This window comes from Nuphar pumila, chromosome 15, assembly GCF_984573655.1.
Source record: "Nuphar pumila chromosome 15, dmNupPumi1.hap1.1, whole genome shotgun sequence".
Taxonomy (NCBI): domain Eukaryota; kingdom Viridiplantae; phylum Streptophyta; class Magnoliopsida; order Nymphaeales; family Nymphaeaceae; genus Nuphar; species Nuphar pumila.
In genome coordinates this window covers 91,394,161-91,414,941 of record NC_143263.1, presented here as the reverse complement: position 1 = coordinate 91,414,941, position 20,781 = coordinate 91,394,161, and the positions used below count along the sequence as shown (strand labels likewise).

At 37.0% G+C, this 20,781-nt stretch overlaps 1 protein-coding gene across 1 annotated transcript in view; it reads right to left on the bottom strand.

Annotated features, from left to right (window-relative positions):
* Positions 1-19,712, bottom strand: part of LOC149815983 (tRNA (5-methylaminomethyl-2-thiouridylate)-methyltransferase) — a 37,105-nt gene extending 17,393 nt beyond the window's left edge. Inside the window, exons 1-6 of the mRNA XM_089988874.1 lie at positions 19,332-19,712; positions 17,219-17,293; positions 13,942-13,995; positions 13,580-13,658; positions 13,356-13,483; positions 12,639-12,722 (exon numbers count right to left, since the gene is read on the bottom strand). Coding sequence (XP_089845000.1) covers positions 12,639-12,722; positions 13,356-13,483; positions 13,580-13,658; positions 13,942-13,995; positions 17,219-17,293; positions 19,332-19,685 — 774 coding nt within the window. The 5' untranslated portion in view covers positions 19,686-19,712. The remainder of the gene's footprint in view (positions 1-12,638; positions 12,723-13,355; positions 13,484-13,579; positions 13,659-13,941; positions 13,996-17,218; positions 17,294-19,331) is intronic.
* Positions 19,713-20,781: the final 1,069 nt, after the last annotated feature.

The window sequence follows — 20,781 nt, the reverse complement described above, 5'->3', positions numbered from 1 at the left end:
GAGATTGTTATGAGTCGTGAGTTTATAGATAATGTAGTTGAGGTCCGTAGGAAGGGTGATAGGATTTTACTTATTAAATTAGTATTAGGTACGGATATTATTAATATTATTAGTGTTTATGCACCTCAAGTAGGTTTAGATGATTTCACTAAGCGTCAATTTTGGGAAGATTTAGATGGAGTAGTACAAGGGATATCTTATGGAGAAAGGCTTTTCATCGGCGGTGACCTTAATGGGCATGTAGGCATTAGTAGGGATGGATTTGAGAGTATCCATGGAGGCTATGGTATAGGAGAAAGAAACGATAGTGGAGAAAGGATTTTAGATTTTGGTTTGTCCTGATATGATCTTAACAAACACTTGGTTTAGGAAGAGGGAGTCTCACCTAGTAACATTTAAAAGTGGGGTTAATACGAGTCAGATAGATTTTTTCCTACTTAGAAAGAGAGATAGGGGTTGTTGCATCGATTGTAAGGTTATACCGGGAGAAAGTGTAGCTACACAACATAGAGTCTTAATTTTAGATCTTAGAATTAGACAATGCCGCAAAAGGGATAGACATAAGATAGATCCTAGAATTAAGTGGTGGGCACTTAAAGGAGCTAAACAAGGAATGTTTGTAGAGCGGGTAGTTAAGGAAGTTGATTGGTGTCTCGAGGAGGATTCAGAATCTATGTGGAATAAGATAGCGGGTGGCTAAGGAGGTATTGGGTGAGTCTAAAGGCGGTGCACCGCTAGGTAAGGATACATCGTGGTGGAACGAGGATGTCAAATTAGCTATTAAGGTTAAAAGAGAGTGTTATAGAAATCTAAGTAAAAGTCGTGATAATGAGAATTTAGAGAAGTATATGATAGCAAAAAAAGAAACTAAAAAAGTAGTTCGGAACGCGAGGGATAAGGTATATAAGGAGGTTTATGACAAGTTGGATACCAAAGAGGGTGAGAAGGATATTTATAGGATTGCAAAAATGAGAGATATGAAATCGAGAGATCTGGGTATGGTTAGATGTATCAAAGATGAAACGCAAAGGGTTTTAGTCAAAGATGAGGAGATTAAGGAGAGATGGAAAGATTATTTTGATAAGCTATTTAATGAAAGTCATGCTCAGGATCTTGGAGACTTTTTCATTCCTTTTCATGAGATGAATCGTGACTTCATGCGCAAGATTCAAAAGAAAGAAATTATAGAGGCTTTGAAGAAAATGAAATCAAGAAGGACGGTTGGCCCAGATGGTATACCTATCGAGGCTTGGAAATGCTTGGGAGAGAAAGGTTTAGAATGGTTGACAAATCTTTTTAACAAGATTTGGCGGACAAATAAGATGCCTAATGAGTGGAGGAAGAGTACTTTGGTGCCTCTATATAAGAATAAGGGTGATATACAAGATTGCATAAACTATCGTGGTATAAAACTCATGAGTCATACTATGAAACTTTGGGAGAGGGTGATTGAGTCTAGGTTGAGAAAGATTGTCATGATATCGGAGAATCAATTTGGTTTTATGCCTGGAAGATCAACTATGAAAGTTATACATCTTCTTAGATAACTTATTGAGAGAAATAGAGAGAGGAACAAAGATTTGCATATGTTTTTTATTGATTTGGAGAAGGCTTACGATAGAGTACCTAGGGACGTTCTCTGGTGGACAATGATGAAGAAAGGTGTTTCTCTCAAGTACATTAGTATAATTAAAGATATGTATGAAGGAGTAGTAACCAATGTCCGCACTTGTGGAGGGGTGACAACCAATTTTCCTATAACGGTTGGGTTACATCAAGGATCTGCTTTAAGCCCTTTCCTATTTGCTATAGTGATGGATGAGCTTACGAGATCAATTCAAGAAAATGTGTCGTGGTGTATGTTGTTTGTTGATGATATTGTTTTGATTGATGAGTCTAGAGCTGGGGTTAATGCTAAGTTAGAATTATGGAGACAGACATTGGAAGCAAGAGGTTTTAAGTTGAGTAAGAGTAAGACAGAATACATGGAATGTCGATTTAGTAAGCAACGAAATAAAGATGGGAGTGTAGTGAAGCTTGGTGAGCAAGAAATACCGGTGGATGATTCTTTCAAATATTTGGGATCTATCATTCAAAAGTATGGAGAAATTGATGGAGATGTAAATCATAGGATAAAAGTTGGGTGGATGAAATGGAAGAGTGCAACTGGAGTGTTGTGCGATCGTAGAATGCCATTGCGGTTGAAGGAAAAGTTTTATAGGACGACTATTAGGCCCGCTTTACTATATGGTACGGAATGTTGGGCTGCCAAGAGACATCATATTAAAAAAATGAGTGTAGCTGAGATGCGTATGCTGAGATGGATGTGTGGAAATACAATAAAAGATAAGATTCGGAACGAGGAGATACGTAAAAAGGTAGGTGTTGCACCCATTGAAAATAAGATGAGAGAGAATCGTTTACGGTGGTTTGGACATATTCGACGAAGGCCTAATGATGCTCCAGTTAGAAGGATGGAGAAATGGGAAAATATATTAGTTAAAAGAGGTCGGGGTAGGCCTAGGAAGACATGGATGGAGGTGATAGGAAAGGATATGAATGCTTTGAACCTCACCGAGGACATGGCATTGGATAGAAATGAATGGAGGAGAAGGATTCATGTGGAAGACCCAGAATGATTTTCTTTGTTGGTTCATATCGCCGACCCCAATTGTTTTGGGATGAAGGCGTAGTTGTTGTTGTTTTTGTTTGTATCCTAGTCACAAATATTGGTATCGGCTATATCTCGGTGAGGTATATATCGGGATATTATAGGTTTTCCAATAAATCTCGAGAAAATCTCGGGATTTAAAAAAACAAAAAATAAATAAGAAAAAATAAATGTAAAGCAAAGGAGCTATAATATGACATAAACAACATGACAAACAACGTAAATATGCAGACAATTATTGATTTTAAACATTGCACTAGACTAGATAGTAAAGATTAGACTTCTAAACTATGTCAAACGGACTCAGCTAGGGAGGTGCCGCACCCGAGTCGACACGCCCCGACACGGATGAGGACACGGGTGCGGCTTCGGACTCGGCCTGGACTCGGTCAACGAGTCGAGGCCGAGTCCGTCCACATTTTGGACTCGATCAACTTTGTCCGAGTCCAAAAATCTCTATTGAAAAAACTAAAAAAACGGTTTTTTTATATAAAAAGAGACAGTGCACTGTGCTTGTGCCTATGCACAGTGTTGTGCCAGTGTTGTGCCTGTGCACAGTGCGCACAGTGCCTGTGCACAGTGCTGTGACTGTGCACTTTTTAAATAAAATAAAATAATATCTTTTTAAAAAAAATAAAATAAAATAATATATATATATAGCCGAGTCCCCGTGTCCAAAAATTTTAAAATTGCGCCGCACCCGTGTCGCACCCGCACCCATGTGACATAGCTTCAAAATTTATAATGTTTTGCAACTTACAAGGTTCTTAAATCTTAACATCATCAAAATGTTCAACATAAAATGAAAAAAGAAAGATAAGATCAAGCATCATTAAAATCATCATCATCATGAGAGTTTGAGTCCGAGCCATCTTCATTGTTTGATAGCCTCCGTGCATCATCTTCACTTTCATAGGCTGCTTCACCTTCTACATTTACTTCTTCAAAATTTATCTGATCAATATCAATTACACTTGCACTGAACTTTTGTATCTCTTGATCCTTGTTCTTCATGAGTGTGTTCATGCGTATAAATATCAAATCACTCAGTCTTGCAGGTAAAAGCTGGTTTCTCTTCTTTATATTGGTTGCCTTAAATGCACTCCAATTCCACTGCATGGTTGTCCCAAAAATTTCATTGCTAAGTTTCGTAACTTAGGAAAACATGCACCAAACATTTTCCACCATAGCCCTAAAAAGGATAAAAACTTAAAAAGTTAAAAAGCTGAAACATTTTGTTCGTTAATTCCATGTTCTTACATTGAATATTTGATACATAATATATTTATAAATGAAAATGTACATAATTAAAAACAATAAGAAAAATTTACTTGGATGTGCTGAGTAGATGAGATCCATAGCCAACCCTTCTTTAAACAATTCAAGATCCCTGGCATGATACTTTATCAACTCTAATGTCAGCTCTTTTTGTTCTTCTTTGGAAACCATTTTGTTGGTAACAATGTCAAGTCCTTTCCTAACTTCTCTATCCAATTTGACCTTATCCCAAAAGAAAGGAGGATTCAAATAAGTTGCTGCAGCATGTAAAGGGTTGTGAACAAGCTTGTTCCACCTATTGTCAATGATATCCCAATACACCTTATACTTGTTGATTTCATCACTAAGAACTGTCCTAATAGCTTCTTTTGCCTGATCTAATGCTTCATTCAAATAACCAATTACAGCTACTTCTCCATCTGTCATTCTTAAAACTCTAACCAATGGCTCTACAACCATAATGATGTCCTTCCCATTTTTCCAAATATCTTCCACTTGAATTGTGTATGTCACTTCTCTCCCTTCACCCTCCTTAGTAAGATTTAACTTTCTCCATTCAGACGAGACAACTATAAATCTAAGGCTTTCTTCGTGTCTCAAGATTGATTGCAAGCATATAAAATGAGAAGCAAATCTCGTGACACCAGGCTTTGCAATTTTCTTCCCTTAGTATGGGTCCTCGTTATGTCTAAAACAAGTTGTTTATTGTAGATGAACTTTACAATCATCGTAACATCAGCCATAGTGCCAGATACATGGGGCAATTTATCAATATCTTCCAACATCTAATCAATCCCATGTGCAGCACATGATGTTTTGAATATGTTGGGAAACTTATATTTGAGAATACGCCCTGCTTTTCTATAATTGCTCCCATTATCAATCACAATTTGGATGACATTTTGAGGGTCAATAGCTTCTATGGTAGGAGTTAGAAAATCAACAATAAAATTTGCATCTTTGATTTTCCCTTTTGCAACATCTGACTTTATGAAAATTGTACCACTTGGAGAACTGACCAGTAGGTTGATGTAGGACCTGCTTCTAATGGTATCCTTCCAAATATCCGACATAATAGTGCACCCAGTAGTAGACCAGGAAGATTTGATATTTTCTACATATTTGAAATTTTTTTGGTTTGCCTCATCCAACATTTTTGTTCTTGCAATCTCACTACTTGTTGGCACATAACCAGGGCCATGATTGTTAAAATGTATCTTATATATATATATATATATATATATATATATATATATATATATATATATATATATATATATATATATATATATATATATATATATATATATTCTGTTTATTACATCAATACCCGATAGGGGTATTTTTGTAATTTCACTAGTTGTTTTAGAAAACAACTATTTTCAGATTTTGTTAAAATGTATTTTTTCTTTTTTATTTTTTTCATTTATTTTTTTGTATTTTTTATATCACAAAAGGGGCTCCAACCATAGAGTCGTTGGAGCCCCCAACGGTCACAAATGTGACCGTTGGGGGCTCCCAACGACTCCATGGGAGCCCCCTTTTGGGCTCTCCTTTTTAGGCATTTTGCCTCCCCTTCTCTCCTCTCCCTTTTGTATAAATAGGGGTGATCCCCTTGTATGTGATTCATTCTTGAGAGCTCTCTCTCTTCTCAATAAGAGGCTTTTATATTGTTGCCTTCTTTAAGGCTTGTGCTTGTATTGTCCCTTTGTGGACTTGTGATATTGTCTCTTTTTCATTGTTGTAAGTGTTTGTATGCACTCTTTATATTTCCGCAATATCTCATTACATGGTATCAGAGCCACTCGATTCTTGAAGGAAAAGTGTGGTTCGTGTATTTCATATTTAGTGGATATCTTCTCACTTCTTGGCATCATCATGGAGACAAAGATTGACCTATCTTTCAAGCTCAATGGAAAGAACTATATGACGTGGGCATCGGCAATGAAAAATAATCTCAAAGGAAAGAAGCTTTGGGGTTTTGTCATGGGTACCGTTCCGAACCTAAGCTTATGCTCACAAAGATGGAAGAAGGGTCAAGAAAAGGCTCTTGAAGGAGATGCTCGCCTCAAAGCTATTGAAAGTCATCAAAAGGAAGTGGAAGATTGGGAAAGCAATCACGCAAAAATCCTTGCGTGGTTTATGAACAATGTGGAGCTTAAGGTATGTGCTAATATAGCTAAATTTCGTAGAGCCAATGAGGCTTGGTCCTTTATGAAGGGTATGTATACCCAAAAGGATCTTGCAAGGGCTTATTTCTTGCAAGAAAAGATTAGAACCACCAAGCAAGGTGATTCTAGCATTCAAGACTATTATAGTGCTTTAAACTCACTATGGGATGAATTGGCTCTCTTGGAGCCAAAATGGGTTTCTATGGAAGATATTGATTTAAGGCAAAAACAAATGGAACAAGAGCGATTGTTCCAATTTCTTTTTGGGCTACGTCCCGAATTTGAGCAAGTGAGATCTTCACTTCTCCATAGATCTATTTTTCCTCCTATTGAGGATGCTATTGCCGAAATCACTCAAGAGGAGACAAGGCTTGGCATGAGTAAGCATGTCGATGAAGTCCTTGCCGTATCAAAACCGGGTAATAATGTTAGAACCTATAAACCTCCTCATTTTGGGAAACAAGGAAACTACAATGGAGGAAGAAAAATGATTATTTGCCATTATTGCAATGAGCCGGGTCACATTAGACCCACTTGTCCAAAGCTTATTGGAACCTTCAAGCCTAAAGTGGCTTCTCTTGAGGAAACCACCACCAAAGAAGATGAAGGCAAGAACAATGACATCAAAGAAACTCTTGGACAAATATCCATGGCTCTCCAACAAATGCTAAAGGTTTCTTCCTCCACATCGGGTGCGGCTATTGCTTCATCATCTTCACCCGGTACGTATTCTTGGATCCTTGACTCCGGAGCTTCCTTTCATATGACCCCTCATGAGGATGCACTTGTTGATGTTTGCACCAATTCAAAGGACTCTTGTGTTTCTACGGCCGATGGAACCTTTTTGAAAATTTCAAGTATTGGCTCTTTTAAAGACTCACAAAAATTCTGTGTTCCAAAAGTAAGAGTTGTTCCCAAACTAAATTTAAACCTATTTTCGGTTTCTCAAATTGCCGACCATGGATGTGAAATATCTTTCTCATCTAATGGTTGCTTTGTGCAGGATCTCCGGTCCGGGAAGCGGATTGGGCAAGGCCATAGAAAGGGAGACCTCTATTATATGGACCATCTTGATCTCCCTACAAATTTTTTTTGTTCTTATGTCCAAGAGAAAAGCATGGAAACTTGGCATAAAAGACTTGGTCATCCAAGTTATTCTAAAATGTATCTCTTTCCTTTTGGAAACAAATTTTGTAAGGAAAAAGAAATTAATTGCAAAGATTGCATTTTTGGAAAAATGAAGTCTACTCCTTTTCCAAATAGAACTTTTTTTTCATCAAGGCCTTTTGAATTGGTGCATTCGGATGTGTGGGGGCCCTCTCCGGTTATGTCTAAAGGGGGTTATTCGTATTATGTTACATTTATTGATGACTTTACTCGGTATGTTTGGATTTATTTCCTTAGTCATAAATCGGAAGTATTTGCTTTCTTTAAAGATTTTCATAAAAAAGTTCAAAACCAATTCCAAAGTAACATATCCATGTTAAGATCCGATTCCGGTGGCGAGTACTTGTCTCATGAATTCCAAAACTATTTAACCCAAAATGGCATTTGCCATCAAAAGTCATGTCCTAGGACTCCCCAACAAAATGGCCTAGCGGAAAGGAAACATAGGCACATTATAGAAACCACTAGAACATTACTTATTTCTAGAAATATTCCAAAGAAGTTTTGGGCCGAAGCCGTTCTAACCTCAACCTATCTAATCAATAGAATGCCTTCTTCTAAGTTAAAAAATGTTTCTCCCTATGAAAAACTCTTTAAATTTTCACCCGATTTCAATCGTCTTCGTATTTTTGGTTGCAAATGTTTTGTCCTATTACATAAAAGAGATAATTTATCTCCAAAAGCAATTGAATGTGTTTTTTTAGGATATGGTGAAAATCAAAAAGGGTATAGATGTTATGATTTTAAGAATGATAAACTATATATTTCAAAAAATGTAACATTTCTAGAAGAAGAAAACGGTTTTGATAAACTAGAAGAAACAAATGAAATTGACTATATATTCTTACATGACCTTATTGATGACATACAAGAAGATTTTCTTGAAAACATTGATCATTCTCATGAGGTATCCCCTCTTGACATAACTCCCTCAAATGATAGTGATTTGAATATAAATGTTCATGATAGTGATACCAATATAAATGTTTACTCAAGAAGAAATCAAGAAAATCCTATTAGTGCCCTCGAAAAATACTCTCAAATTTCGAAATCCACTGAGGAACCACAAGTTAGGCATTCTTCTAGAATATCAATACCCCCAAATAGGTTTGTATCCTATGATTCCTTAACTCCCAACTATCGGGCATGTTTGATAACCCTACATTCTTATTTTGAACCAACACACTATAATCAAGCTAAATCGATACCTCAATGGGTTGAAGCAATGCAAGTTAAACTTAATGCATTAAAAAAGGCCAATACTTGGGAAATAGTTACTCTACCCTGACACAAAAAACCTATTGGTTGTCGCTGGGTCTTCAAAGTTAAAACAAAAAGCGATGGCTCTTTAGAACGATATAAAGCTAGACTAGTGGCTAAGGGATACTCCCAAGAATATGGCATTGATTACGAAGAAACATTCGCTCCCGTAGCTCGAATGACTAGTGTCAGGACCTTAATAGCTGTTGCATCAACCAAAAAATGGCCTATTTATCAACTTGACGTAAAAAATGCCTTTTTAAATGGAAGTTTAAGTGAAGAAGTTTATATGGACCCGCCACCCGGAATAAATATTAAGCAAGGTCAAACTCTTCGGCTTTTGAAGGCATTGTATGGCCTTAAACAAGCGCCTAAGGCTTGGTATGATCGTTTCAGTGATATCATGATAAAGTTAGGATTTCACTCTTGTTATACTGACACTGCTCTTTTTGTTAAACATGCAGGTTCTAGTATCGTAATTTTGTTGCTTTATGTTGATGATATGATTATCACTGGGAATGATCAAAATAGTATTATTGATGTTAAAAATATGTTAAAAAATAATTTTGATATGTCTGACTTAGGATTTCTCAGATATTTTCTTGGAATTGAAGTTGCATATTCTCCTAGAGGATATATTTTGTCACAGATGAAGCTTGCTGCGGATATATGTTCTAAGTCTGGGATTTCTGATGATAAGAAAGTAGAGACTCCCGAGGTTATTAATGCCAAATTGTGGTTGGAGGATGGGGTTCTTCTGGAAGATCTCACACCTTACAGACAACTCATTGGGTCTCTTACCTATTTAACCATCACCAGACCAGATATCACTCATGTGGTTCACTCTATTAGCCAATTTCAGCATGTGCATATGAGTGCCGTTCTCCGAATCATCCGCTACATTCGAAATACCATCAATAAAGGGCTATTTCTATCCTCCTCTTCTTCCTTGAATCTTCTTGCTTACACTGATGCAGATTGGGGAGGTAATCCCAATGATCGAGTCTCAACTACTGGTTTTTGTGTTTTTTTAGGAGACTCTTTGATTGTCAGGCGATGCAAGAAGCAGCAGAAAGTTTCACTATCATCCACTGAAGCTGAGTACCGGGCTATGGCAACCACGACAATGGAACTTGTGTGGCTTCGCAGTTTGCTTAAAGACATGGGAGTTGATATTACTGAAGCCTCAAAGCTATGTTGCGACAACAAGAGTGTCATCTATATTGCGAGCAATCATACTTTTCATGAGCGTACAAAACATATCGAAATGGATTGCCACTATGTTCGTGACGAATTCTTGCGAGGAACTATTGCTCTTCCTTATGTCACTTCCGAATATCAGTTGGCGGACTTCTTCACTAAAGCTCTTCCGGCTCCTCGCTTCATGTTTCTTCTTGGCAAACTTTCCGTCATTTCCCCGTAAAGTTTGAGGGGGGGTGTTAAAATGTATCTTATATATATTCTGTTTATTACATCAATACCCGATAGGGGTATTTTTGTAATTTCACTAGTTGTTTTAGAAAACAACTATTTTCAGATTTTGTTAAAATGTATTTTTTCTTTTTTATTTTTTTCATTTATTTTTTTGTATTTTTTATATCACAAAAGGGGCTCCAACCATAGAGTCGTTGGAGCCCCCAACGGTCACAAATGTGACCGTTGGGGGCTCCCAACGACTCCATGGGAGCCCCCTTTTGGGCTCTCCTTTTTAGGCATTTTGCCTCCCCTTCTCTCCTCTCCCTTCTGTATAAATAGGGGTGATCCCCTTGTATGTGATTCATTCTTGAGAGCTCTCTCTCTTCTCAATAAGAGGCTTTTATATTGTTGCCTTCTTTAAGGCTTGTGCTTGTATTGTCCCTTTGTGGACTTGTGATATTGTCTCTTTTTCATTGTTGTAAGTGCTTGTATGCACTCTTTATATTTCCACAATATCTCATTACAATGATTACCAATAGCAATAAGCAAATCTTTGAACTCTACAGATCTTAACAAATTAAAAGACGGATTGTTCATAACAAGAGCATCAAAAAGAAGACTATCAATATGTTCTTTTTCTTGTTTTTTCCACATTCCAGGCATGGTTTTTTGAATGCCTCCTAATGAAGAAGAACCAATAGGATTGTTAGAAATCGTACCCATTGATGAAGTGCTTTCTTGTCCACTTGTTGCATCCATGTAAGACGTGATCTTACTCCTCCTGGATGGTTTCTCCAACTCTTGAATTGCTGCAATTGAAATATTTTTTACCAACTCTGGAACTCCTTTACATGAATTCACATCTTTTTTACTGATTCCAGCCAAATAGTACTTAAACTGAGTGATTCCTCCTGAATATTCTATTTTGCAATAGTGACAAAACACTTTACCACCTCCTATGTTATTTTTATGCCGCCAAAAGCATCTTTTTTCTAGGCATTTTTCCTTCCCTACTTTCTTTCCCTTCCTCTTTTTCCTTTCATTTCTTTCTTTCTTTCCCTTTCTTTCCTTCCTTCTTCTCTTTCTTTCCTTCCTCTTTCTTTCCTTCTTTCCCTTCCTCTTTCTTCTTTTCTTTCCCTTCCTCATTTTATTTTCCTTCTTTCTCCTTTCCCTTCCTCTTTTTTCTTTCCTTCTTTCTTTCTTTCCTTTCCCTTTCTTTCCTTCCTTCTTTTCTTGCTTCCTGTCCTCTTTTCTTTCCTTCCTTCTTTCCCTTCCCCTTTCCCTTCTTTCTCTATTTCCCTGTTCACATTTACGCAGGCCAGAATGGGGAGGCTGGAACGAGGAGGAGGAGACGCAAGCTGGAACGGCTGGAATGAGGAGGAAACGCAAGCTGGAATGAGAGGAAACAACCCTGGTTTTCTTTCTTTCTTTTACTTTATTTCTTTCTTATTCACGTTTCTTTTTAAAGGGTGACACGTAAGCAACAAAAACTCAAAAAGGTAACTTTAGTTTACTACTCAAACCAACCTATTAAAAAAATAACAAAGACATATGTAACCCCTCTTTTAAAAACACTAAAACACCCTTACACTAACTGTTTTAAAAAACAACAATCGATGGCAATAATATTGTGATATTATTGCGATATTATCGCGATATATATAAAATTCCGATATTTTGAAAATATCGTGATATTTTACCTTTTAAATCATTTTTCCAATTTACAGCGTTAATATCGCGATATTTTCAAAATATCAGCGATATCTGTGACTATGGTTTATATATACTGTATAACCTATAGACTCTATATTTCTGTTTATATGTACTGTATATACAGATATTTCTATTTCATATTTTTGGTTTATATATACTCTATATAGTTTTATACGCTGAAATTTTCTGTTAATATACACTGAAATTTTCTGTTTATACTGTACATGTATTTTTGTTTATTTATACTGTGTGTGTATTCTGTGAAAGCATGTTTCCAAATTCTGTTAATATATGCTGAAATTTTCTGTTAATATGTTCTGAATTATATATAATCATGTTAATATGTTCTTGCACAAATCCATAAATTTTTTTGTTAACATATTCTAAATTTTTTGTTGATCTATTCTGTTAAAGCATGTTATTAATTTAAGTATGTGATTTTTTTATTTAATCATGTTTTATTTGGTATTTAATGTATACATCTTATTAGTTATTTGTATGTTTGATTCTTTGATTTTGTAATTTTTTTTAATTGGGGTACCAACTAATCCCACTAGTCTTTTTGGGAGTCTGCCGACTAGGGACCTACTACCTCTTTTGACTACATAGAATGCAGGTTAATGGAGCCCGCAAGGTAATTGTCCTATTGGTAAAAGTTGATATTGAGAAAACCAGTAATGTTTAACAGGTAAGCATTTCTAACACACGTTTCCAGCTGCGAGCTGGAGAACAACTTGAACCTGCAAGATAATTGTCTGTAGGATCATGACCATAGGCTGATACAAAGAGAATGAAGATCATAAAACCAAAAAAAACTCTTTCCCAATATCACGTCTATAAAAGAAGATGAGCATGCTACAGAATCAGTTTTCCAAGCCACAGAAACAGGTAAACAAGAGAAAGAAGCAACAGTATCATGTTTCTTTTTAGCATGTCCAAAAGTGAATTTGTCGGCAACACACCTTTGAAATGCATCCAAGAGGGAAAAGCAGCTGCCTGAGTTGAGACTGGGCCAAATGTGACAGGAAGTATGTCTGATCCTTTATCTGAAAACAAGCAGCAGCAGAACCAATCAAGTAAATATTTAACAGATAAATGTGTCTCTCAGTTAATGTCACCAAAGGACCACAAGGTCTGAGAAGGAACAGAAAGAATCAGGAAGAGCAATGTCCAGTTAATAAACACTCTTCTAGAATCTACAGTACAACTATTACATAAAACCCAATTTTTTCATAACAATAAGGAGAAAATAGGCATCAAGTTTGATTGACTTTTACAAAAGGAGTCCTTCTAGTCACAAATATCAGTGGGGGATGGGAAAACATAAAAGATAATGAACTTTCAAACATCAAATGTAAAAATAACAAAAGATTTTTTTCATGTCAGGAAAACAAAAATAATTTCATAACGAAAGCGCCTTATTGAAAAGTACCATATCATAGAACCACTTTTCCATAACAAGTTAGGAATCATTTCAGTGAAGCAACATAAAAAAATGGTCCAATCAGCGAGAAACCCAACCCATTTATTCTATCTATAATGTAAATCCATAACAATCATATCTAACAATGATGGATTAAGCTGGCAACCTGCGCTTGAAGAATTTCAGCATTTGTGCAAGAAACACTGAACTGAAGAGAAAAGTTTTCGAAGATGTAAAGTGTTTTAATGGTGTATACCTTATCTGTAGATAGTTCAAGTATAGAAGATCCATCTTGGCAATGCAGGAGTGGGTGAACCACACGAGCATAATGTCCAGAAGCAATATGGTCAAACCCAAAACTGCTAATTGCATCCATAAAAGCACCTGAAGCAGTGAAGAGCAAGAACTAAAAGACAACAATATGCTTCAAAGTATAAACTACCAAAGAATGTCAAACCTAATGGCAGTTCGGCTACATACCAAACTTTATCCTTGTATTACAAAGAACATCAGGATTAGGAGTGCGACCTCTTCGATATTCAGAAATCATGAAAGAGACCTACAACATCAGACAATGCTCATCTAGGTTAAAGCAGGGCAAGAAGGAATTATATGCCTTATAGAACTATAGGAATTGAACCAAGAGTAGTTAAGCAGCAGCCCATCAAAACTGAATATGTACATCAAACAGGGGCAGTAGAATTGTAAAATAATCAATTTATACAATGTCAAAAACCTCGACCATGAATTGATACTCAGTAGGTTAGTCAACTCTTCAAGAGCCAAGTGTTACCAAGTAAAGGATCCCTGATGAAACAGATTCTGAAAGCAGTTGTACTTACGACATTGTTCCAATATTCATCTGTCAGATGCACAACTTCCAATGGCACATGAACCTAGAGCAAACAAAAGCCAAATCCAACTGTAAGTAGGCATTTCTTTTTTCTTCTTTTCCAAAAGAAAAAGGCATGTCCTCGACTATGAGTAAATTCAATCAGCAACAAATGAAGGAAATCCCAAGTTGACCACTTAAATGACATACCAGATTAAGAGGACATTCATTAAAAAAGAAAAATGAAATGAAAAAAAACAATCTTTGAGAGAAAAACAAACACCACAATGAACAGCATTCCTGAAACTAACTGGATTTCCTTTTGAAGAAAGAAGAAATAATTCCAATAAATTGCTTTCTCATGTGGCACAGTAACTAAAGTAACTGTCACGACTTTTCTCGGGCCACAGTTCACAATCAATAAGAGAGAACTTCAAGGAAATATTAGGGTGTGTCGGATTGGCAGAGTTAGAAGAACCAAGATGGATTGTGAGGCAAGGAATTCAATTTGACCAAGTCCCATGTTTCTTACTTTTGTGACAGCCGCTCATAAAAATTCTATCAAAGCAGGGAATTGGCATTAAACTTCAATTGGGTGGAATTCAACTCCTCCACCTAGACATGCCCACAGGGGCAACTACAGGAGTCCAATTTGCAACTACCATGTGATCAACTTTTTAGAAAATATTATGGTCCTAACACTTTCTAGAATTGGAAGATATCAATAAAATAAATATAGCATGAATAAACATTTAAAATAGCCAGTAATAGGCACAAAACAACATTAATGTCATTGGATAATTATGTTGATAAAGAGAAAAACCTCTTGGCAATCCTTAAAACTCAGTGGACCTGATGTCAAAACATTAATGTCATTGGATAATTATGTTGATAAAGAGAAAAACTTCTTCGCAATCCCTAAAACTCAATGGACCTGATGTCAAAATTCTCAGTAAAATTTTTGGTAACCTCATGAAATACTGTGATGATGTTCAGTATTAGCATCAGATTTTCAAGTCTTGCAATAATCAGACATCAAGAAAATCTTCACCTTGAAATGGTTGCAAATAAAAATGAGGGCAACTTAAAACTCAAAGACATCCACTGCAACAGCTAGCATGATGGTTCATACTTCATATCTACACAGACAATCATGTATCAGGATCAAGGCCATTTCAGATTTTCAGCTTATAAAAGTTTGTTTCAAGACTTCGGGTATGTTAGGTTGCTCCTTTCAAAGGTGAAAAGAAATCTCATGAGAGTTAAAATCACATGATTTGAAGTCTCACAAGATTCCTTTTCTCATCTTTGGTTAGTGGGAGAAGAGGAATCCTTTTTAAAGTAGAAAATCTTCAGTTGGCAAGTGGAGCTCGATGGAGGAAATCTTTTGGTGAGCTCTGCCTTGCCCTAACAGACCAAAAAGGGCTCACTGGAATGAACCCTTTGTCATTCCAGCGGAAGAGCGTCATGCAGCAAGCTCCACTTCATCAAAAAAATAACTTACGCATAGAGGCTAGCTGAAAAGGGGGGATTCCGGCATACCTAGTGTCTGGCAGATCTTCTCATCCCTTCCCCCACGGTGGTCTCACGAACAAAAGAAGAAACAAAAAACAAAAAACGAGTGATGCCCCTTCAAGCCCCATCGAGGGGGGTTTGGAGCTCACCAGTGGTAATTTCTAGCAAGCTTCACCTCACCTCTGCTCACACAAAAAAAAACAAGGATTGGAGGGAAGTGTAGCTTGCCGGCCAGCGAGCTACATCTTGCCAGCGAAAGAGAGAAGGAAAATAAAAAAAGAAACAAAAACAAAGATGGGGCACCCCTTTGAGTCTCAGCAGGGAGTTGGTCCAGCAACTATGTCACCTGGGTACAGGTGCAAGTACGGGTATGAAGGGTACGACACAGCAATTCCAAAAAATGTGGGTACGAGAACATGGCTATATATATCACATAAATACAAAATAAATTCAAAATAAATTGAATATAATCTAAATATATATGCTATAACTAAAATATATATTATATAATGAAAATATGAAGTTATAAACTTAAAATATAATTATAAATTATAAATTGAATACAAACTTGTATATACGGAGGGTAAAATAGTGTGTCCGGGTGTTGATGCGTGTCGACACAGGGATACGCATGTCGACACGGGTACGGAGGGAAAAATGGAGTGTCTGGGTACATAAATACAAAATAAACTTAATATAATCTAAATATATATGCTATAACTAAAATATATATTATATAATGAAAATATGAAGTTGTAAACTGAAAATATAATTATAAATTATAAATTGAATACAAACTTGTATATATGGAGGGTAAAATAGTGTGTCCGGGTGTCGATGCGTGTCGACACAGAGATCGATGCGTGTCGACACAGAGATCGATGCGTGTCGACACAGAGATACGCGTGTCGACACGGGTACAGAGGGAAAAATGGAGTGTTTGGGTACCATAGTCCAGCAAGTGACCACCTCGCTGCAACCCCTTCCCAGACATTGCAGTATCCTAAAAAAAATCTAGAGAGCTCTTTTCTTATCTGGTGGTTGTGCCGCCTCTCTAGCGACGTCGCTGCTGCCCGCTTGCTAGTTGCAGGTGGCCTAGAGTTTCCCCCAACCCATTGGTGATATAGTGCAAAGAAGAAGAAGAAAACGTTGGGATAGATGACCAACATTCACTTTTTGCAAGCTTGTGTGATTCGCAACCTGGCCATAAGATTCTGAATCTCATGGGCTGGTACAATTTCGAATCAAATATGATTCGAAATCACAAGGCCCCCATTTTCTCATGTTTGGTTGGCCATGAGAAATGGGGCCAAATGAGAATCATTCACTCATTTGAATGAGATAACGATTCTCATTGGGCTCAACCAAACATGTACTTCAATTATTAAATTAGTTAAATATATGATGACACTAGTAGAGAGCAAGTCAAATGAGATACATTATAAAGTTTCTCTTCCTTTACCGTCTAAAGTCAAAACTATATTTCACAGCAAAAACCAATCAAACAACCACAGATAATTATGCCACTGTACATTTATGGATGGTGCATGAAAGCTGATAATTATGCCACCGTCCATTTATGGATGGTGCATGAAAGCTGAATTTAACCAACTACATTTTGCCGGATGAATTGATAAATTTTTTTTGATTGGCTAAAAGCATATTCCCCTGAAAGATTATAATTCTTGTGATTTCATCCATTAAGATCCTATTCAGAAAATAATTATACTATAAGAACAAATATTCTGTGTATAAAAAATGATAAAGAAAACCTGATCACACACGGCTTTTGCATACTTCAAATCTTCGTCCCACGGGCAAGCAGACCAAAAGTTCTCAAAGTCCTCCTGCAAAGAAGAAACATAAAAAATGAAGAAATATTTATAAAAATGATGCACTTGAAAAAAAAAAGAAAGGAAAAGGCAACTAACAAAAGTACTCTGTGGCATTTTCATATTAGGTAGTTGAGAATCATTATACGGAGAGGAAACACCTAACAGTTCAGTGGTGTTCTTGACTCATCCAGAACTTTCTAGTCAATGACCTAATGGAGTATTAGCACAATAACTGAAAAGAAGCACTTTGTTTTTAATTGGGCATGATTTTTTATTTGGCAGCAATACCACTGTATTCATTCAGAATTTGAAGACAATTGAAAGCCATGGAATGGAAGTGCTTGAACATGAATCTGGTGATGGACAGCTTAAAATTTCTGCAAAGCTAAAACTCTAAATGAAAGCTTGTTCAGCAAGGCAGAGTTAATGCTTGATTTTGCAAACGACTGAAATGAGAGACCTGGTCCTACATATTTCCCATGTGCTCGTAACTATTTGGGAATATACATTCAGACAAAGTTCACCAGTATTTTCTTGTTAATACTAAGGAATATGTCCTCACTCTGAATCATATGATCACATTACACTTTCAATTCTTTGATTTGAAAATGTAATTTTTTAATTCCCCAACTCGTCCAATACCCATGTAAGGCGAGTTGCCTGCATTTGGACTATGGGTTATGGCTGCATCACCATCATCAAACCTCTTTCCAACTGCACTGGATTGGTATTCCAAGCCCAGTTTTATACATTTGTTGCTATATAAAGGGCGAATGTTAAGCATTGCAAGCCCACCTAGTCTCCCAGGCCATGCCCCGCCCAATATTTTTTCCTACAGCCTTCACTTATGGCTGCATATGAAAAAACAAACCACCATCACACTGGGTTCCTTTGGCTTTAGCCTTGCACATAGTGTTACTGACTGATTAATGAAGTAATGAATCAATGCCATACAATGTGGCGACAATCTGCGGGGTTTTCAGTTGAAAAAACGTATAAGTTGGGCAGGAGTGGAAGTGGGGCACAAGAGCAAAATTGTGCTCTCTCTCTCTCTCTCTCTCTCTCTCTCTCTCTCTCTCTCTCTTAACTACTAGGGATCCCGTGTCTATAGGCATGATAAAGCACCCAGACACGACATGACACGGGGGCACATCATATGACAATACAAACATGTCGGACATGACCACCATTCACATTTTTATTAGATTTTTGGTATTTTATTATTTTATTAGTTTCTTTTTGTGTTTTCTTCATAAGGTTTAAGAATCATAAATCTTAGATAATAAACAGTTAATAAATATATTTTATACAATAAAAAAGATAAAAAAATGCACGTCCTCGTATCATACCTGTCATAAAAATCAGGTATTCATGTCTCTTCCAGAAAAAGAAAAAAAAAGCATTCATGTCTCCAGTCCGTATCATATCCGTATCCATGTGACACGTCTGTGTGTGCGCACCAGTCACGTAACCGATGACGAAATCGGTGTCTGTCCAAGATGAACCATATGTGGATTTATAAAATTGTTGGAGTTTCTTCTACGGCGGAGAAACATTAAGCAATCCATTGGGCGCCTTTGTATGCACCCGCTTATCCAGACTAACATTAAGTCAGGAAATTGCATACTGAAATAGAATGGCAATTTCGAACTGGTCTACTTTCTTGCATGAGTGGATGTACCCAAACGCTCCCTAAAGCACCAACTAAATAAGAAATCAAGATGAGGAAGCAAAACCTATGAGTTTGAGCACTCATAAGAACGGGAAAATTTTCCCAACTTTTAGTTTGAAACAGTAGAAAGAAGGGATGCTGCAAATGCTTTTATCCTATCTCCATTCTATACAAAGAAGAAGAAATGAAGAAAAAAATGAAATTTGATCAAACGTTGAAGGAATTGAACGCAAAAGAAATAACATTGTCATATCACCAATCTACACAAAGAAAAAGGAACTAAGGAAAACTAAAATTCGAACAAGATTGCGCGAATCGAATACATTTTTCCGTCCCCGAAGGATCGAATCGCAGAGAACCAATCGTTTCTGGCGTTACCTGGAACCAGATCTTGAGATAGAAGGCGGTGCAGGAGTGGCCGGCGGCGTGGAGGAGGCGGAGGGCGACGCTGCTATCTACTCCTCCGCTGAGGAGGACGGCGACCTTCCTGCGCTCCCCCGGCAACGAGCACTCGAGGTGACTCGGGGAGATGGGGTCGTGGGGGTGGGAGGAGCGGTGGTTAAGCCCTGGGGCAGAGGAGAGGGAGAGGGCTCGTGGGGTATTTATAGGACGCCATGGTTGGTGGTGGTGGTGGTGGAAGAGGGTGGAGGAGAGGGCTAGGTGGTGGTGGCTTCGTAGGGGAAGGAGGAGGAGAGGGTGAGGGCGAGAGAGTACCGCCATCAGACAACACATCGGTCTCTCTCTCTCTCTCTCTCTCTCTCTCTCTCTGTATGTCGGGCGGGGATTTTGAGGGAATTTACAGTTTTTGGATGTAGACCCGAACCGTGTGATGATGTCAGTCCTGCTAAGGGTGAAAACGGGTCGGATCTTATCAGATTCGAATCTCAATCCGAATTTTAACAGTAGATCCGAAACAGATCCGATATGGTAAGGTTGAATCCGAATCCAAAATACATTTGGTAATACAGAATCCGGACAAGATAAAACATAAACGAGCTATTTTCGTGTAAAATAATGCAATCCGGTGGGAATTTTATTTGGATCAGCTCTAGATCCGATTTAAAATATTGATCTGAATCTGACCCAAATCTTAAAGTAATCTGATTGAACCGATCTGAATCCAATCCAAATGCACATTCAGATTTTACTTAAAAGATCCATATCTGAAAATAACATAGCAAACTCTAATTAAATAGCTATTTACATGTAAAAAAAAATGCAATCGGTTGGGTTTTTTATTTGGATCAACTCTAGCTCCGATTTAAAATAATGATATGAATCTGACCCAAATTCTAAAGTAATATGGTTGAACAAATCTGAATCCAATCCAAATGCACATTCAGATTTTACTTAAAAGATCCATATTTGAAAATAACATATCGGACTCTAATCAAATATCTGATCCATTTGCAGCCCTACCTGCCACTCACATTATCCACAATATATGTACATTTATTTCCAAAAATGGTCAACAAAAATGACGCAAATTAAAAAATGCCTCACAATTTACCAAATTTGTCAAATGGACAATTTCACAAGTTCCCACTTTTTTGGAAATGCTTTTACCCCTCCCAACTATAAATTTTTTATTTTCACATGTCATGGTTGTAAAAGTGAATGGACCTACGAAACTCATCAATAAAATTGCATCTAAGGTTGTGATATTCTAAAAAAATATTGTGAAATTCTAAAACACTTGCAAAAATCATGATGAGTGTTGTAAGGCACGTTGCGAAAATTCTTTAAGTGTTATGGAAGTACGTACCTTGTCAAATTCCAAACGAGTATCGTACGAGTATTGCGAATTTTTTTTTTCTTTCAAAAATCT